We start from the raw sequence: 18956 nt of genomic DNA on the forward strand, positions 1-18956 counted from the left end.
AGATTTATGCTTAAGCAAGTCATTGTTAATACTTTCTATTGTTTCGTTGACAGTTACATTTGTGTAAAGGTTAGTGGTGTCAAATAATGCGAGCTTAGTTGTCTTTGGAATCTGTATGTCATTTATACCATTCATTAATTCATTTTGTACTGAGTGTGTCTCTGCAAATCTGTACATGTTGCTATAAACCAAATTCAGTTTCTTGCTGATATTGTAAGTTGGGCTGCTCTGAGAACTTACAATAGGTCTGATCAGGCAACTCTGTCTGTTGATTTTAGGTTATGTTCACAACTGTGGTGCTGAAGGATTCATAACAGTGCAACCGATCGATTATGGAGGAGGTGGTATCTGGTTGGGAAAGCAGAATAATAGTCACAGAGAGCGGTGAAGCCTGACCAGAATTTATACGTACCTACCTCTACATATTCTAAATTAAAGCCATCGCCCCATTGCGTTTTTCTTCTGAGTATGTGAAAGTTAACTGATATACTGATTGAAAAGGAAGATTTATAACTATTTTGTGCAAATTGACTGAACGCAGATGAATTCAAGTCTGTATGTCAAGTCTAATCTCAGTACATACTGCAGGGATTTTGATGCATTTTCCACTAACAGATACACTGATTAACAAAGAAGGTTTGTCGGAATATAAAGACTAATCGCATGAGCTACTGTAGGGATTTTGATGCAGCTTTCATTAACAGACAGACTGATTCTCGAGGAAGGTTAAAATCTATAATTCATTACTGCTACACCAGACAAGTCATATGGCTATAATTACTTACTGCTACCTGTGCAAAGCAGGGTAAATCGTCAGCAGTTAATGTTTTATTTGAACACTGAAGGAAGTGTTCTTCATTATTACTCTTAAAAGGTGAAATATCAGAAAATTTTTCAATTTGGACCCAAACAGAATGAAGGTGTACACCTTTCCTTCCTCCACTTGCCCCACTTCGCAAAATCTTTCTTATAAAAGTTTCCATTGGCAAGATGTTTTAGGCTATGTGATTTCGCGATCTGGCAGGTCGCTTACAGACTCTGAAAATGATTCTCAGTGATTCACACTTTTGCAGTTATGAAGATCAAAAGTGCTGCAGGTCGCAGGTAATCATGAATATGAGTCGTATGAACCTTCAGGTGTTTCCTGAAGACAAGAAAGGCAAAAATCCAAATCTAAACTTGTACTATAGAAAAATTCCTAATTGGAAGTGATGTAAAAATCTTAAAATACTTCTGTTAAATTCCGCAACTGCAGGGTGTTGCTGGGAACATTGAAGCTTGGTATTTGCTTGTTAAATATTGTTAAATATCGCTTGTTAAATATTGTATTTTAACTTACATGTAGCAAAATAAGAGCAAATAGTGAAAAGTTCAGGAAGGAGCATAAGCTCATTTTTAGATATAAGTAAACTTCAAGAGGCACAAAGGAAATGCACAAAGAAAATTAAAATATGAAGTGTGTGTGTGAAATGTTGACAGAAAAATAAAACCTCTGCAAACATGTGGTTTTTTATTTGTCCCTTTTTGTGCTTTTTATATGAAAATTACGATTCGTACATACTTATTGCAATAAATAATCGAGGCTGTTTTCCCAAACTTCGTTCTGATTTTTAAATTGTGGGGTCTGCTAGACCCCACTAATGTAGCAGTGGACTTCAAAGCCAGCATAGTTTAAATGGAACATGGATAAACGGACTAGCATTTAAAGTACTCTCCTCTGAATACTAATTACTGAATTAACTACTGTGACACCCCTCACAATTTCACAGGACATTATCGATGAGTTCAGAATAATGATGATTATTATTTATTATTGTTATTAATGGTATGTTTTCGGGGTACAGCAGACTCAATTTCATGCACGTTTCGATGACCAGCCCAGTCGTCTTCTTCAGGTTCTGCAAGCTGTGTTGTTACGCATACTCGCCGAATGGACCCCAACCAGATTGTGAAGTACTGTTGGTGTCGAGCCGATATTTATAGATGAGTTAGGGTACCCGCACCCGTTACGAAGTTTGATGCTCTTTTGCTACTCAGAGAGTACACGTTTATTTCCAATGGGACACATATCTACATTCTCTTAGCGTTTTCCAGCTTTGTTAGATGGGATGGCCTTGGTGATGTTAGTAAAGTGAGTCTTTTTTAAATCTAAACCTCCGTTATGGTTTAATACGTTTAACGACTCCTATATTTCGACAGACTCCTTAATTACGTTGTCCCGGAAGCTGGAAGTATTATGCTGTGATACTCGTCTCGTTGTGTTCAGTTTTGATTGTGTTTGTGTCAGTGTTCAGGCAGAACTGGTTTGCTTGGTTGTTTCAGTCGGGTGTGTCGCCAATGTTCTGTGTGCGTCTCCTCGAGTGCTGCAATAGCCTGCCCAACCTAAGGCATGTCGTTGCGTCAGTTGTCGAAATATTGTGCACAAAATTGAACCACAACAATGCCCGAAAGCACACGATTAATCAATCGTGCTAAGGAAACCCAAGATCTAATAATAATAATTATTATTAATATTATGGATAAGTAAGTCAACAAATCACTTGGGCGTTCCATTATAAAATATTGCTGAAGTGTGTGGACCCATACCACATAGGACTATCAGGGGATATGGAAAGTATACGGGCAGCAGGAACGATGACAGGCAGATTGTCACGGCAGATTGTCACGGAAATGTTGATGAACCTGAATTACTAGACCCCTGAAAGGAGAATCAAAAATCCTGTGAAGTCTTGTTACAAAGTTTCAAGAACCAGTACTAAATTAGGACACAGATATTCTTCAGCCCACTATTTATTGCTCCTGTTACTATCACGGACACTAAATTAGATTAATTACAGCACGCACAGAGGAGTTGAAGTAGTCATTCTTCAATATCTGACTGGAGCATAAAGGAAACCGAACATGTGGTACAATTCTAGGTGCTCTCTGCCATGAACTTCTTAGTGGTTGGCAGAGTTGTTGCACTAGGAGCCAAAACGTTACAACCACCCGCTTAATATTGTGCTGCTCCGTCTTTGCTGAGTAATAGAGCGCCATTCTGTGTGACATGGATTCGACAAGTCCTTTCTACATTTCCAGTTGTATGTGGCACCACATAACTACGTCCAGGTCACGCAATTCCTGTAAATTACGGACCAGTGGTTTGTAGGTGCTGAGCTGACTCCCAATAGCGTTCAGATGCGTTCCTTCGTGTTCAGAGCAGGCGAATTTGATGGAAAGAGACCAACGTGAATTCACTATCTCACTTCTCAAACCAGGAGTGCAACAAGGTGATGATGTGTCTCTGTAGCTATGCAAGAGCACTGTTGAAAGCGTAGCACTAACAGGGCGGTCAGAACTAATATACATATAACAAGGGAACTACCGATATATTTTTTGACTTACTTCAGTTACTCGTTAAATTAATGTGGCACAGTAATTCCACTGCTTTGATGATTTAAAATAGTTTTGTGTTGTCAGTAATCACAATTTTATACTCTACCTATCTGTTTAGAATGCTTTTCTAACAAGAACTTATAAGTAAGGTGGCCTACAGACGCTGCTTTCCATGACGCACTTAACACTTTTCTATTTTTTTATTTCTACTTCTCTTGTTACATGACAATGGAAATTGTACATAATACACCTAGCATCATACCTTCCACGATACTATAAGTTCATAATTGCTTGTATGGTGTATTAAATTTATATTAAACAAAATATTACAAATGAAGAAAATGGACGTTTGCCTAGACCTGGAGTAAACAATCTATTGTTAGGGGACAAAATTCCGCATAAAAAGAAATTATTATAACTATAACAGACTAAAGGACAATTACGGTATCTGTCAAGTTACTGTCATTATTAACGTGTATAATGTTTTACTATAGCAAAATCATCACAGTCATCATCATCATCATCATTGTTTCCACTATCGTGCTCCTATTCAGTATCAAAAACATAGCACTATCATTAATTTTAATACAAAGCATTTTAACACCAGGAAAAACATAGTATTATTATTTTCCTTTGGCCTATTCGTGCCACCATTTTCTGCAGTTTTTCCGGTACAGTCCGTATTTCTGCTTCGTCTTCATTATAGACTTGATGTGGCGGAAAATTATATTTAGACTGCAAAGATGGTGAAAGAGGTTCCATTTTTGTTTTATTGAAACCGACTGTCCTCCTGATACTTATTTTCTCTGGCTGTGTCAAAATTAAATTATGACAAGCGATGAATGAGAGAGCGCAGTCTTCCCCTGCCTCTTGGGTTTCTAATTCAATGGGTGTTTAACGTCATTTGGTTCGACAGAGTTGCTAAATGTTGGAAGCGTTTAAATGTAAGGCCATACAACACAGAATCCAGACTGATTCAGGGCTCCGCCAATTTAATTTCACCTGTAAAAAAAATGAATTGCACGATGTTGAGATAGTGGACTACAAATTAAGGTTCATTAAAAATATTAAATAAACCTATTCATTCAATATTAAAACCAAAGAAAAAAAAGGCAAACGTTTTCAGGCAAAGGTACACTTGTGGACATTTGCTCCGTGGTGCTGATTTCTGAATTTCTGGTATCAGCTGCCATGTATGGCAACTTGTTTAACTAACAAGAAGCTTAAAGCGTGAGTTAAGCTATATATTTAATTACGTGCTGTTGGTAATTCTTTGGGATTTTGTTATAACAGATGGCCATCAATTACATGGTAAATACTTAGATCGAAAGCTTCAAAACCCTAACTCAAATCATATCCCGAAAGCTTCGAAGCTCAGCCCACTAACACAATACACCTGGCTCTTCCACAATAAAAGCTCTCAACTGAAGTTGCAGAGCTGCCACGCTACACTTACATGTAGGATAGACACTAGATTTGGATGTTTGCCCTACGCACGCCTTTGCCCCCTCTTACCCCTAAAACTTTTTTTAGAATGTATTCAGTACTCAAGATTAAAGATTGAAACTACTATTTTTTTATTATGCTAACGTTATCTATTCGATTATAATGGTTACGGTTGTCAGATTTTTCCACTTACTGTATGTAATTTATGTGAAGGGTAGTGAAAAGAAATTTTCATAAGTTAGGAGACGTTTTTACGGTTCAGTTACAAATTTCTGAGTTCACCTACTCATTTGCTAGAATCTGTAGAAATGTGGTTATAGTTTTATTTTGTTGATTATTTTTAAAGGAACACATAATGCTGTGCAGTTAATTAAATCTATTGTTTGATAACTGCTAAACAATACAAGGAAATTCTTCATGACATTTTGTTTCCTCACACAGAAATTACTGAAATGCCTACCTCTAAATATTAGATGATGCAGGCAACCTGATTTTTGTAGCATTAAAGAGGAGTAATATAGCATTTGCGTAATCTCACTTGCAGAACCACAAGAATGAACTTGGAGTAAGGAATCTCTGAATATACTACTGCCCCTTTGTGTCACCCTCGTAGGAACCATGAAAACAATGTTAGACTAATTACAACACACACAAAGGCTTTTAAGCAATGATTTTTCCCATACTCCATAATTGGATGTATGAGGGCCACTCCAAAAGAAATCCACACTATTTTTGTAAAAATACAGTTTTCATTCTGCATGTGTGAAAGTTTTACAGTGTGTAGATACATTCTTTCCGCTTGTTTTCAAACTTAGCTCAACCTGTTACCGTGAGTGGCGCCGTGACAGCATGTCTTCAAGATGGGTGCTACACTTGACGTTCGTCAGAAGCAACGTGCTGTCATAGAATTCCTGTGCTGTGAAAATGAGGCAGTGGGAAACATCCACAAGAGGTTGAAAAAGGTGTATGCTCTCGATCGCAGTACAGTTAGCCGGTGGGCAAGCAGGTTACGTGTTGAAAGCGGGCACGGCAATATTGAAGATTGTCCTTGCAGCGACAGGCCTCGTACTGCACACACTTCAAACAATGTGCAGAAAGTTAAAGAAATGGTGGCTGCTGACAGACGCATCACAGCGAAAGAATTGTCACGCTATGTTGGGGTAGGGGAAGGAAGTGTTTGCAGAATACTGAAAGTGTTGGCGTTAAAAAAAGGTTTGTGTCAGGTGGGTTCCCAGGAAGTTGACAGTGGCTCACAAAGAAACAAGAAAAACAACAAAAAACACTGAAACATCCGCCTTACAGACCTGACCTGGCTCCATGTGACTATCATCTCTTTAGGAAACTGAAAGACTCTCTTCGTGGAACAAGGTTTGAAGATGATGATTACCTGGTGAATGCTGCCAAACAGTGGCTCCAAGAGGCTGGTCCAGAATTTTACCGTGCGGGTATACAGACGCTGGTTCCAAGACCGTGAAAGGCAGTTGATAGGGATGGAAATTATGTGGAGAAATGAAAATATTGTTCCTAAAGGATGTATCTAAACCTTGTAAGACTTTCAGACATGTACAATAAAAGATGGATTTTAAGAAAATAGTGTGCATTTCCTTTGGAGTGACCCTCGTAATAGGAAAAAGTGCTAAAAGATGAGTCCTCAGCGGTACACTTCGTATCAGTTTTTAGACAGTAGTTATAGATGTACATCTACATCTACATTTATACTCCGCAAGCCACGCAACGGTGTGTGGCGGAGGGCACTTTACGTGCCACTGTCATTACCTCCTTTTTCTGTTCCAGTCGCGTATGGTTCGCGGGAAGATCGACTGTCTGAAAGCCTCTGTGCGCGCTCGAATCTCTCTAATTTTACATTCGTGATCTCCTCGGGAGGTATAAGTAGGGGGAAGCAATATATTCGTTACCTCATCCAGAAACGCACCCTCTCGAAACCTGGCGAGCAAGCTACACCGCGATGCAGAGCGCCTCTCTTGCAGAGTCTGCCACTTGAGTTTGCTAAACATCTCCGTAACGCTATCATGGTTACCAAATAACCCAGTGGCGAAACGCGCCGCTCTTCTTTGGATCTTCTGTATCTCCACCGTCAACCCGATCTGGTACGGATCCCACACTGATGAGCAATACTCAAGTATAGGTGGAACGAGTGTTTTGTAAGCCACCTCCTTTGTTGATGGACTACATTTTCTAAGGACTTTCCCAATTAATCTCAACCTAGTACCCGCCTTAGCAACAATTAATTTTATATGATCATTCCACTTCAAATCGTTCCGCATACATACTTCCAGATATTTTACAGAAGTAGCTGATACCAGTGTTTGTTCCGCTATCATATAATCATACAATAAAGGATCCTTCTTTCTACGTATTCGCAATACATTACATTTGTCTATGTTAAGGGTCAGTTGCCACTCCGTGCACCAAGTGCCTATCCGCTGCAGATCTTCCTGCATTTCGCTAGAATTTTCTAATGCTGCAACTTCTCTATATACTACAGCATCATCCGCGAAAAGCCGCATGGAACTTCCGACACTATCTACTAGGTCATTTATATATATTGTGAAGAGCAATGGTCCCATAAGTCTCCCCTGTGGCACGCCAGAGGTCACTTTAACGTCTGTAGACGTCTCTTCATTGATAACAACATGCTGTGTTCTGTTTGCTAAAAACTCTTCAATCCAGCCACACAGCTGGTCTGATATTCCGTAGGCTCTTACTTTGTTTATCAGACGACAGTGCAGAACTGTATCGAACGTCTTCCGGAAGTCAAGGAAAATGGCATCTACCTGGGTCTCATGAACAAATAAAGCGAGTTGGGTCTTACACGATCGCTGTTTCCGGAATCCATGTTGATTCCTAGAGAGTAGATTCTGGGTTTCCAAAAACGACATGATACTCGAGCAAAAAACATGTTCTAAAATTCTACAACAGATCTACGTCAGAGATATAGGTCTATAGTTTTGCGCATCTGCTTGACGACCCTTCTTAAAGACTGGGAATACCTGTGCTCTTTTCCAATCATTTGGAACCTTCCGTTCCTCTAGAGACTTGCGGTACACGGCTGTTAGAAGTCCTTTCGCGTACTCTGTGTAGAAACGAATTGGTATCCCGTCAGGTCCAGTGGACTTTCCTCTGTTGAGTGATTCCAGTTGCTTTTCTATTCCTTGGACACTTATTTCGATGTCAACCATTTTTTCGTTCGTGCGAGGATTTAGAGAAGGAACTGCATTGCGGTCTTCCTCTGTGAAACAGCTTTGGAAAACGGTGTTTAGTATATCAGCTTTAAGCGTGTCATCCTCTGTTTCAATGCCATCATCATCCCAGAGTGTCTGGATATGTTGTTTCGAGCGACTTACTGATTTAACGTAAGACCAGAACTTCCTAGGATTTTCTGTCAAGTCGGTACATAGAATTTTACCTTCGAATTCACTGAACGCTTCACGCATAGCCTTTCTTACGCTAACTTTGACATCGTTTACCTTCTGTTGGTCTGAGAGGTTTTGGCTGCGTTTAAACTTGCAGTGAAGCTCTCTTTGCTTTCGCAGTAGTTTCCTAACTTTGTTGTTGAACCACGATGGGTTTTTCTCGTCCCTCACAGTTTTACTCGACACGTACCTGTCTAGAACGCATTTTACAATTGCCTTAAACTTTTTCCATAAACGCTCAACATTGTCAGTGTCGGAACAGAAATTTTCGTTTTGATCTGTTAGGTAGTCTGAAACCTGCCTTCTATTACTCTTGCTAAACAGATAAACCTTCCTCCATTTTTTATATTCCTATTATCTTCCATATTCAGGGATGCTGCAACGGCCTTGTGATGTAGATGTAAATGTAAATGTGGCTGTATTCCACAGACAATGGGATCCATAGTTTAAAGTATCGCAATAAGTAGTGTAGCTTTAGCAACTGGCGCCCGCCGTGTGATCGCGTGGTGTGGCGCAGCGCGCATCGCCTACCCCTTGAGCGGTGTGCCGTGTGTTGCAGGTGGCCTGCGCCCCTGCCCCTGGCCGGCTCGCTGCTGGGGGCGCTCAACCTGAGCTCCGTGCCCGCCGCTGCCTGCCAGTACGACCGCCGGCCCAGCTGCAGGCGCAGCCTCCGCTACCGCACGCTGGACGGCACCTGCAACAACCCGCTCAACCCCGTCTGGGGCGCCGCCAACACCCCCTACACGCGGCTCCTGCCGCCTGTCTACAGCGACGGTGAGTACCAACTCGGCCGCGTACTTAACAGTTGTTGTACAGCCCAACTGATCGACTTCATATCTACATCTACATCCATACTCCGCAAGCCACCTGACGGTGTGTGGCGGAGGGTACCCTGAGTACCTCTATCGGTTCTCCCTTCTGTTTCAGTCTCGTATTGTACGTGGAAAGAAGGATTGTCGGTATGCTTCTGTGTGGGCTCTAATCTCTCTGATTTTATCCTCATGGTCTCTTCGCGAGATATACGTAGGAGGGAGCAATATACTGCTTGACTCTTCGGTGAAGGTATGTTCTCGAAACTTTAACAAAAGCTCGTACCGAGCTACTGAGCGTCTCTCCTGCAGAGTCCTCCACTGGAGTTTATCTATCATCTCCGTAACGCTTTCGCGATTACTAAATGATCCTGTAACGAAGCGCGCTGCTCTCCGTTGGATCTTCTCTATCTCTTCTATCAACCCTATCTGCTGCGGATCCCACACTGCTGAGCAGTATTCAAGCAGTGGGCGAACAAGCGTACTGTAACCTACATCCTTTGTTGTCAGATTGCATTTCCTTAGGCTTCTTCCAATGAATCTCAGTCTGGCATCTGCTTTACTGACGATCAACTTTATATGATCATTCCATTTTAAATCACTCCTAATGAATACTCCTAGTTAATTTATGGAATTAACTGCTTCCAGTTGCTGACCTGCTATTTTGTAGCTAAATGATAAGGGACCTATCTTTCTATGTATTTGCATCACATTACACTTGTCTACATTGAGATTCAATTGCCATTCCGTGCACCATGCGTCAATTCGCTGCAGATCCTCCTGCATTTCAGTACAATTTTCCATTGTTGCAACCTCTCGATACACCACAGCATCATCTACAAAAAGCCTCAGTGAACTTCCGATGTCATCCACCAGGTCATTTATGTATATTGTGAATAGCAACGCTCCTATGACACTCCCCTGTGGCACACCTGAAATCACTCTTACTTCGGAAGACTTCTCTCTCATAGATGGGAAATCCCAATAGGTAGATCCAGCCATCTAATTCAAAAGGGATTTTTTGCCTTTAGAAAGAGCCAAAGTGGTCTCATAGTTGTATCAATTGAGTATCGACATGTCATTTTTGTGTTGTATGATGATGACAGAAGGAACACTGTGCCAGCATATATCACTGTGTTGCACATTGTGACGTCTCGTTTTGTCTCGGTTCGATGGTGATGGTTGTCCCAGCCGAGATGACGTGGAACGGTGCACGTCGATCACGACAATGCTAGCCTGTAAATATTATAAAAACAAACTCCTCACACGGTTTGGTTAATTTTCAGATACTGACTCTCAAAACTGATATCAACGTCTTGATGGAGCAGCACGCCGGAGTGTGTGCGCCGCCCTTGTTTGTAATTAAACCAATGATGTTTGATGACTATCGGTCTTCTCCACTTATAAATATAGCGACTGCGCCACTCGATAACGCGATGACTCCCCTGATCTGAAATTATAATCAAAACTCCGTTGGGTGTTCGCGTCAGACTTTTCAGTTTACGCGAACTTGCTGACTGTAGTTCCTATGCTCAGTTTGAGAATGGATATTAAAACGTCGTGAATGATCAATCCATCACCCAAGCTGATGTAACATTATGATTTTTGCGAGGATATTGAGCTGTTAATTGTTATTCCGTCGTCAAGGCGTCACTACGTCTTGTATTCGACAACTACACAACGTAATTCCAGAAATAGCATACCCTTGAGCAATGTTCAGAATGCGTCGAATTTCGGCGTAAACTTATTGATGTTTACAGTTAAATTGTCACTAAATCACTTTTCACTTTTATGTTATCCGAAGAATTTTCACAAATACACTTTAAAGGTCCGTTTGACACAGTTCCCCACAGTCGTTTAATGAACAAAGTAAGAGCATACGGACTATCAGATCAATTGTGTGATTGGATTGAGGAGTTCCTAGATAACAGAACGCAGCACGTCATTCTCAATGGAGAGAAGTCTTCCGAAGTAAGAGTGATTTCAGGTGTGCCGCAGGGGAGTGTCATAGGACCGTTGCTATTCACAATATACATAAATGACCTGGTGGATGACATCGGAAGTTCACTGAGGCTTTTTGCAGATGATGCTGTGGTGTATCGAAAGGTTGCAACAATGGAAAATTGTACTGAAATGCAGGAGGATCTGCAGCGAATTGACGCATGGTGCACGGAATGGCAATTGAATCTCAATGTAGCGAAGTGTAATGTGATGCGAATACATAGAAAGATAGGTCCCTTATCATTTAGCTACAAAATAGCAGGTCAGCAAGTGGAAGCAGTTAATTCCATAAATTATCTGGGAGTACGCATTAGGAGTGATTTAAAATGGAATGATCATATGAAGTTGATCGTCGGTAAAGCAGATACCAGACTGAGATTCATTGGAAGAATCCTAAGGAAATGCAATCCGACAACAAAGGAAGTAGGTTACAGTACGCTTGTTCGCCCAATGCTTGAATACTGCTCAGCAGTGTGGGATCCGCACCAGGTAGGGTTGATAGAAGAGATAGAGAAGATCCAACGGAGAGCAGCGCGCTTCGTTACAGGATCATTTAGTAATTGCGAAAGCGTTACGGAGATGATAGATAAACTCCAGTGGAAGACTCTGCAGGAGAGACGCTCAGTAGCTCGGTACGGGCTTTTGTTAAAGTTTCGAGAACATACCTTCACCGAAGAGTCAAGCAGTATATTGCTCCCTCCTGCGTATATCTCGCGAAGAGACCATGAGGATAAAATCAGAGAGATTAGAGCCCACACAGAAGCATACCGACAATCCTTCTTTCCACGTACAATACGAGACTGGAATAGAAGGGAGAACCGATAGAGGTACTCAGGGTACCCTCCGCCACACACCGTCTGGTGGCTTGCGGAGTACGGATGTAGATGTAGATGTAGATGTAGAAATGATGTACGTGACACGAAAAATTGAAGTTAAATTAAAGTTTATGGTTCTTCGTAATTCTACACTGAGCACACACACAGATTTTTCATTCAGGGAATAGCGTCTGTTAGAATCAGCAATTCTGACTTTGACGATAGCTTCTGACAACACGAAGCAGTTGTAAGTACTTCGTGTTCATCTGTTGCCTACTAAAGTCTAATAATTGAGTTTATGTCGGCGATCAGTCTCTTTCTGTGTCCTTTGATGTTCGTGACTATTAAGTATCACTAAGGCTAAGTCCAATCACAAATAAGCGATCACACGAGTTATTTTTCTGTCAGATATATCAACTATCCCATTATCGGTCTAAACGGCGAAGATGATTTTACTTCAGTCCACTTCTGACTAATACTTCCAGCCGTAAGACTTTTAAACTGCAGATCGGTTTTAAAACAATGTATTAGCGCTTAATATGCGTACTACTATTGCAAGAGTACTAGAGAGAAGTGAAGTCACCATCTCCATTACCGAGTTAAATTGTAGTCACAGCGAACATACATCTCGATGTGGCTACAACTCTCTTCTAGAATAAATGTTATCTTTGGTCAATTTATGGTCTGGGCTTTATTTAACCTTCGTATATAAAAATTTTTTTAATTCTTTCTCTAAAATTTCTGTTTCATATCATATGGTATTATTTCATTCAGTCCTTTCTTTATGATAAGCATTAGTATTTACATAACATTCTTGTTAATCAAACAGTCAAGACTAAATTTTGTTGTCAGTAGCTGTCAGGATGACTGATTTTTCTATTTCTTTTTGCAACAAAACGGTGTTCATTATGGGCTCTATAATTGGGGTGTTACGACATCCCCATTTCACGAGACCATGCACATGGTTTGGGAATTTAATTCAAGACATTGGCGTGAAGTATGTTGCTTCCCACAATATTTACTCCTTAATTAAAAATGTGGTAAATAATAAAACTCTTTTTCGAGCCAAGAATTCAGTTCATGGAATTAATACTAGAAATAAGAATAACTTTCGTAAAGATCTATAGTTACTTGCTTTGGTTCACATGTACTAGTGCGATGACATTTCAGGGAAAATACCAAGTCTGTTCAATGATAATTAACAACAGAAAAAACTGAACTTAGCTCCATCTGAACAGGCCTCGGAAAGCCCAGCGCTACCGACTGACCACCATGTCATCCTCCGCTGAGAGGCGTCACCGGGTGCGGATATGGAGAGGCATGTGATCAGCACACCACTCTCCCATCCATTATCAAGTTTCGTGACCAGAGCCGCTACTTCTCAATCTGACAGTTCCTGGGTGCACTTTGCTTGTCAGCAGTTGTCAGACCTGGATGGTGACTGATCAAGTGCTAGCCAAGCCCAACAGTGTATAACTTTGGTGATTTGACGGGAAGCGGTGTTACCACAGCGGCAGAGTCGTTGGCATACTTCACAATAGGCGACGCATAGAAAAAAATCTCTTATTTCTACTGCCTAGGAACAGACAGAAGTTACAATGAACGTAGACCTGAAGACACTAAGATTCAAAGTTTTGCCACCGAAGGCAGGTGTCCTAGCAGGGGAGGCAAGTTGACGTGCAGGAAGTGCAGATATGTCTCGTCTGTGAAGAATTGTGGCAGTATGACTTGTCCCACGAGTCGGCCACCAATCAGGCCTGCGCACACATTGAGGCTGAACGCGTGCCCGTGGTTTGCTACCACCGTACTATGGCGACTGTTCATTCGGCAAGGGAGGATGCTGTGAAGGTTGGCGATACCGCACCTTGTAAAGTCAACCTCATCTGTGAATATGATGGATGGCACAAATCTCAGCACCTTAGTGGCCTGTGCGACGAACCAGCGACAAAACCGTCGCCAGAAGGGTTGTCCGTAGGTAATAAGACCTGCACGCATTGCAACTGGTGTGCACGAGCACGTACCAGGATCCAACAGGTCGATCAAACAGATAGAGGCTGGAGTGCCACAAGGCTCCGTAATGGGTCCAGTCCTCTACTCTATTTACATACCACATGAAACAGGAGGCAGTTGTAGTGGTGAATGCTCCACACTGTCGTCTGGCTTACCATATGCTGGCGGCCCACGTGACTGTTGTCGACGCCGGGGCACTGTCAGAGATCTTTCATCTCCACCCTCTAATGGGTGCAGCTCCTCTGCAAACATTTCCGTGCGAGATTTCCTCCTCCTTATCCTCTGAGGGGTCATTTCGTGCAGTTTGATCCCGCTTTAGCAAAATCACCCTATGTACTGTACAGGTGCTGACAGATAAAAGAAAAGGATTTTTTTTTTAATGCGTGAGCTATGGATGCCAATGGATGTTCACAAAGCCGTGCACGGGCCCTGGGTTGGCGACACATCAGATTTTTCCAGTATGTGCCGCTTTCCCACGGTTTGTTCACGTGTTCGACGAACAAACAACCGTTCTGCTGACGGGGTGGGCGTCACTTGCCTAGGCAGAGCTCCTACAGCAGCCAATCAGAAAGGTCCAGGAGATCACGTGTGAGCGCCCACCGCGCCGAGCTGCACGGACGAGGCGGGTGGATCGCCCTCTTTTTTACTGACAGGACCCCGACGAGATCAGACACATTGGCCGGTTGCCTCCGTGCACTTTTCGAGCCCCGGCTCAATGTATTTGCGCCTTAGGGCCGCTAAACTCACATAATGTACTCCGGCTAGGTCAATCAGTAAATGTTTTCTCAACAAACGGGAGGCAATTTGCCGACCGGAGTTGAAAAATTAAAACTTGTTCTTTTTTAGACCCCACTTCCACCTCAGCCACATCCCGACATGCACAGTACTATACATGACTTTCAAATTTTTTACCTGTTGTTTGTTGGAGTCAAGAGACTATAGAGTCATTGTCTCTCACTGCAGACACTGTCTAGATATAGTATTTGTCGCGATAATGTCTTAACTTCGGACGCTAAACGTGCGGCGGTGTTGCAGGGGTGCACGCGCCGCGGCAGTCTGCTCGCGGCGGCCCGCTGCCCACGGCGCGCCTGCTGAGCGCGCAGCTGTTCCGCGAGCGGCCGGGCCCGGCGTCCAGGGACGAGGTGCTGACGCTGGCGCACATGCAGTGGGGGCAGCTGCTCGCCCACGACACCGCCTTCTCCGCCATTCCCACCGCCGACGGTGAGTACCGACCCCAACACGCACTCCCAGCACCCTATAGCACTAAAAGCGATTACACGAAACATCTTGGATATTGATGAACCGTTTCAGCTCTAATTAGTCCTTTATTTTTACACGGAAGAGCCAACGAAACTGGTACACCTACCTAATACTGTGTAGGGTCCCCGCGAGCACGCAAAAGTGCCGCAACACGACGTGACATGGACTCGACTAATGTCTGAACATTAACACCGTTATCGTGCAGTGCTGTCCATAAATAATTACCAGAACGGGGGGGGGGGGGGGGGGGGGATCTCTTCAGAGCAGCCCGTTGCAAGGAATCACAGATATGCTCTATAATGTTCATGTCTGGGGAATCTTGTGGCCACCAGAAGTCTACACACTCAGAAGAATGTTCCTGGTCACACTCTAGCAATTCTGGACGTGTGGGGGGTCGCATTGTCCTGCTGGAATTGCCCAAATCCGTCGGAATGCACAATGGACATGAACGGATGCAGGTGATCAGACAGGATGCTTACATACGTTCCACCTGTTAGAGTCGTGCCTAGACGTATCACGGGTCCCATACCACTCCACCTGCACACGCCCTACACCATTACAGAGCCTCCACTAGCTTCAACAATACCCTGCTGATACGCAGGGACCATGAATTCATGAAGTTGTATCCATACCCGTAGACGTCCATTCTCTCGATACAATTTGAAACGACATTCGTCGGACCAGGCAACATGTTTCCATTCGTCAACAGTCCAATGTCGGTGTTGATGGGCCCAGACGATGCGTAAAGCTTTGTGTCGTACTGTCATCAAGGGTACATGAGTGAGTCGTCGGCTCCGAAAGCCCATATTGATGATGTTTTGTTGACTGGTTCGCACGCTGACACTTGTTGATGACCCAGTATTGAAGTCTGTACCAATCTGAGGAAGGGGTGCACTTCTGCCATGTTGCACGATTCTCTTCAGTAGTCGTTGGTGCCGTTCTTGCAAGATCTTTTTCCGGCCGCAGCAATGTCGGAGATTTGATGTTTTACCGGATTCCCGATAATCACGGTACACTTGTGAAACGGTATTGCGGGAGAATCCCCACTTCATCGCTACCTCGTGCGCCGACTACAACACCACGTTCGAAGTCAATGAAATCTTGATAACTTTGCAATTGAAGCAGCAGTAGCCGATCTGACGACTGCGCGAGACACTTGTCTTACATAGGCGTTCCCGACCGCAGCGCCGTATTCTGCTTGCTTACTTATCTCTGTATTTGCATACTCCTGCGTGTACCAGTTTCTTTGGCGCTTCAGTGTAGATCACTACCGGGTTCATGGCACTAAGAGGCACGTCTGCAGGTGAACATCTCCATAACAATAAAGCAAGAATAAATAACAACTCTCAGTTATCCACTGATATTTTAACTGCCTAAAATTACTTTAACATCTTAAAAAGTTTTTAAAAACTTCTGAAAACTTTTATGTAAAAATATTAGAATATTTTTGCCCACATAACTAAAACATTAGATCTAAAAGCTCAGAACTTTTGTACTCAACATTCTTTGTCCGGCCGAACAAAACATCGCTAAAAGGCGGTATCTCATTGAACATAACAACAGGGTCCCTGAATTCCGAACCCGTATAGAGAGGCCTTATCAGATTATACCATAGTGATCGATTCCTAAGGAGAAAACACACGAAAAACTATCAAGACCTATGAAGGTTCACAGGAGAGCTTCTCTGATGTTTGGAAGGTAGGAGACGAGATACCAGCAGAATTAAAGTTGTGGGTATGAGTTGTGAGTCGTGCTTGGATAGCTAGTCGGTGCAGGCACGGCAGCTCAGTCAGTTCTGTTACAGGATTCGCTGCACTCTGTAATAGAAAGGAAGAGAGTGAAGGGATCAACGATCAACTTCCATCGGTGTCATGGGACATGCACCCCGAACAAATGCAATCAACAGTAACGACCAAAATGAGATAGAAAAAAAGTCTCAGTCCGGCGCACAGTTTTAATCTGCCAGGAAGTTTCATATCAGCGCAGACTCCGCTGCGGAGCGAAAATTTCGTTCTATTAAGACCTTATTTGCGGCAATCATGAGAAAACGAAGATTTGTTGCAGCAAAATGGAGGGATATTCTAAGTAACCTTCATAAAATACATCAAGTAAATAGTTGCTGACTGTAAAGGGGAACCTGAAAAATATTTTTACGGCTTCCCTGGTCTACAAGCAATCCAGGAAGAAGGAACGCGACCACGTGTGTTCGTCTTACTCGTGGCATGAAAGTAAACAGTTTGGCTACAGGTGGCTCGCACATGCACTGCTAACATGCGGTTTCAGTCGAATGATCCGTGATCTTTTGGGGGAACGCACGAATGGTGACAAGGAATATTGGAATAATAAGAACAAAAACTGCTTTTAAAAAGCAATCCGTAGAATTCAGTAGTCATTGTTTTACGGCAAAGGAACCGAAAACTTTAAAAATCTTTGAAATCGTAAAAATTATTGTTTTGTAAAATTGTTTTAAAAACTTTTTCCACGTTTTTAAAAACTTTGCGTAATAAAAGGTTTCGAGATTGTAGTGAATTCTGATACTTCTCAAGTACAGTTAAAACTTGAGAAATTTTTAAAAACAAACATGAAAGGAAGATTTTAAGGGTGTGCGTAGGAGTTAGGGAGGTGAAGGGGGGAGAGGGAGAGGAAATGGAAAGGCCCGGCGGGAAAGAAAGGCAACTAGGTAAAAGAAGTACAAGGTATTACGTCAATAATCTTAGGCGGTCGAAATTTGCAACTCCGTTTGTTCTTTCAGCGTTTGGTGTTATCGAGGCGAACGGCTTCTCGATATGCGCTCCACGCCACTGGCTCAGACCAATGGGGGCGGTAGTATGCTGTCGGGGGCATTCATGTGGCGTTCCATGGGGCTGTGCTGATGATCGAAGGCACCATGACAGTTGTGGACTACGCCAACATTATCGCGGACCACCTGAATCCCTCCACAGTCGATGTCTCTCCCAAAGGCGATGGCATCTTCCAGCAGGATAACTGTGCGCGTCGAAAGGCCAGAATCATGCTACAGTGGTTTGAGGAGAATTATAACGAACTCACGTGGCTGTCTTGGCCACCAGATTCGCCGATACAACACATCTAGGACGCCATTGGGCGCCAGCTTAGCCTAAAACCTATGGGAGCAGCGTGACCTGTGCGTAGATATCTGCTGCCATACACGTGACCCTCCAGGCACCTACAAAACACGATATTGCAGTGCCTGTGACTGTGCTGAGTACAGCCGTTATGAAATACATGAAATGTTTGCGAGTACAACAACCATCAGCTGCGTAACGGAATGACGACAGTGAAAAGTTGTGCCGGACTGAGACTCAAACCCGGATTTCCCGCTTTATGCGAGTGGTCCGGCACAAATTTTGACTGTCGTTATTCAATTATGCAGCTGATAGTTGTTTCATATACCTACAATCCACAGCTGGCAGAATCGCTGCTGTATTGCGTCCCAAAGATGAACCAACAGGCTGTTAAGAAGATCGTCAAAATGATTTGGTCATCAGTGTGTGACAAGCTCATACACCGACCGACTAAAATGTTAAGCAATATACTGATGGAATTTTATTAAATCCCATCTTGATTACATTTATTAATAAAAGATAGTTGTGGTTGAGTGCAGCATTTGGAATTAATTAATGATGGGATGGAGTGTCCCAACGGCATCAGTGTAAATAGATTACTTTAGAACAGTTATATTTGTATTGAACCATCTGTTCGGACCATATCCAGAAAATTCAGTTATAATTTACAAAAGACAATTAAAACAGTTAATATCTTTAACATATATGATTAAAAACAAGAAA

At 42.7% G+C, this 18956-nt stretch overlaps 1 protein-coding gene across 1 annotated transcript in view; it reads left to right on the plus strand.

The window, feature by feature from the left end:
- LOC126355825 (peroxidase-like) overlaps positions 1–18956 on the plus strand; it is a 245725-nt gene that overhangs the window by 130153 nt on the left and 96616 nt on the right. The window contains exons 4-5 of the mRNA XM_050006275.1: positions 8815–9029; positions 14926–15111. Of these exons, the coding sequence (XP_049862232.1) occupies positions 8815–9029; positions 14926–15111 (401 nt within the window). The remainder of the gene's footprint in view (positions 1–8814; positions 9030–14925; positions 15112–18956) is intronic.

The sequence above is a fragment of the Schistocerca gregaria genome, chromosome 1, assembly GCF_023897955.1.
Source record: "Schistocerca gregaria isolate iqSchGreg1 chromosome 1, iqSchGreg1.2, whole genome shotgun sequence".
In the NCBI taxonomy this organism is placed as follows: Eukaryota; Metazoa; Arthropoda; class Insecta; order Orthoptera; family Acrididae; genus Schistocerca; species Schistocerca gregaria.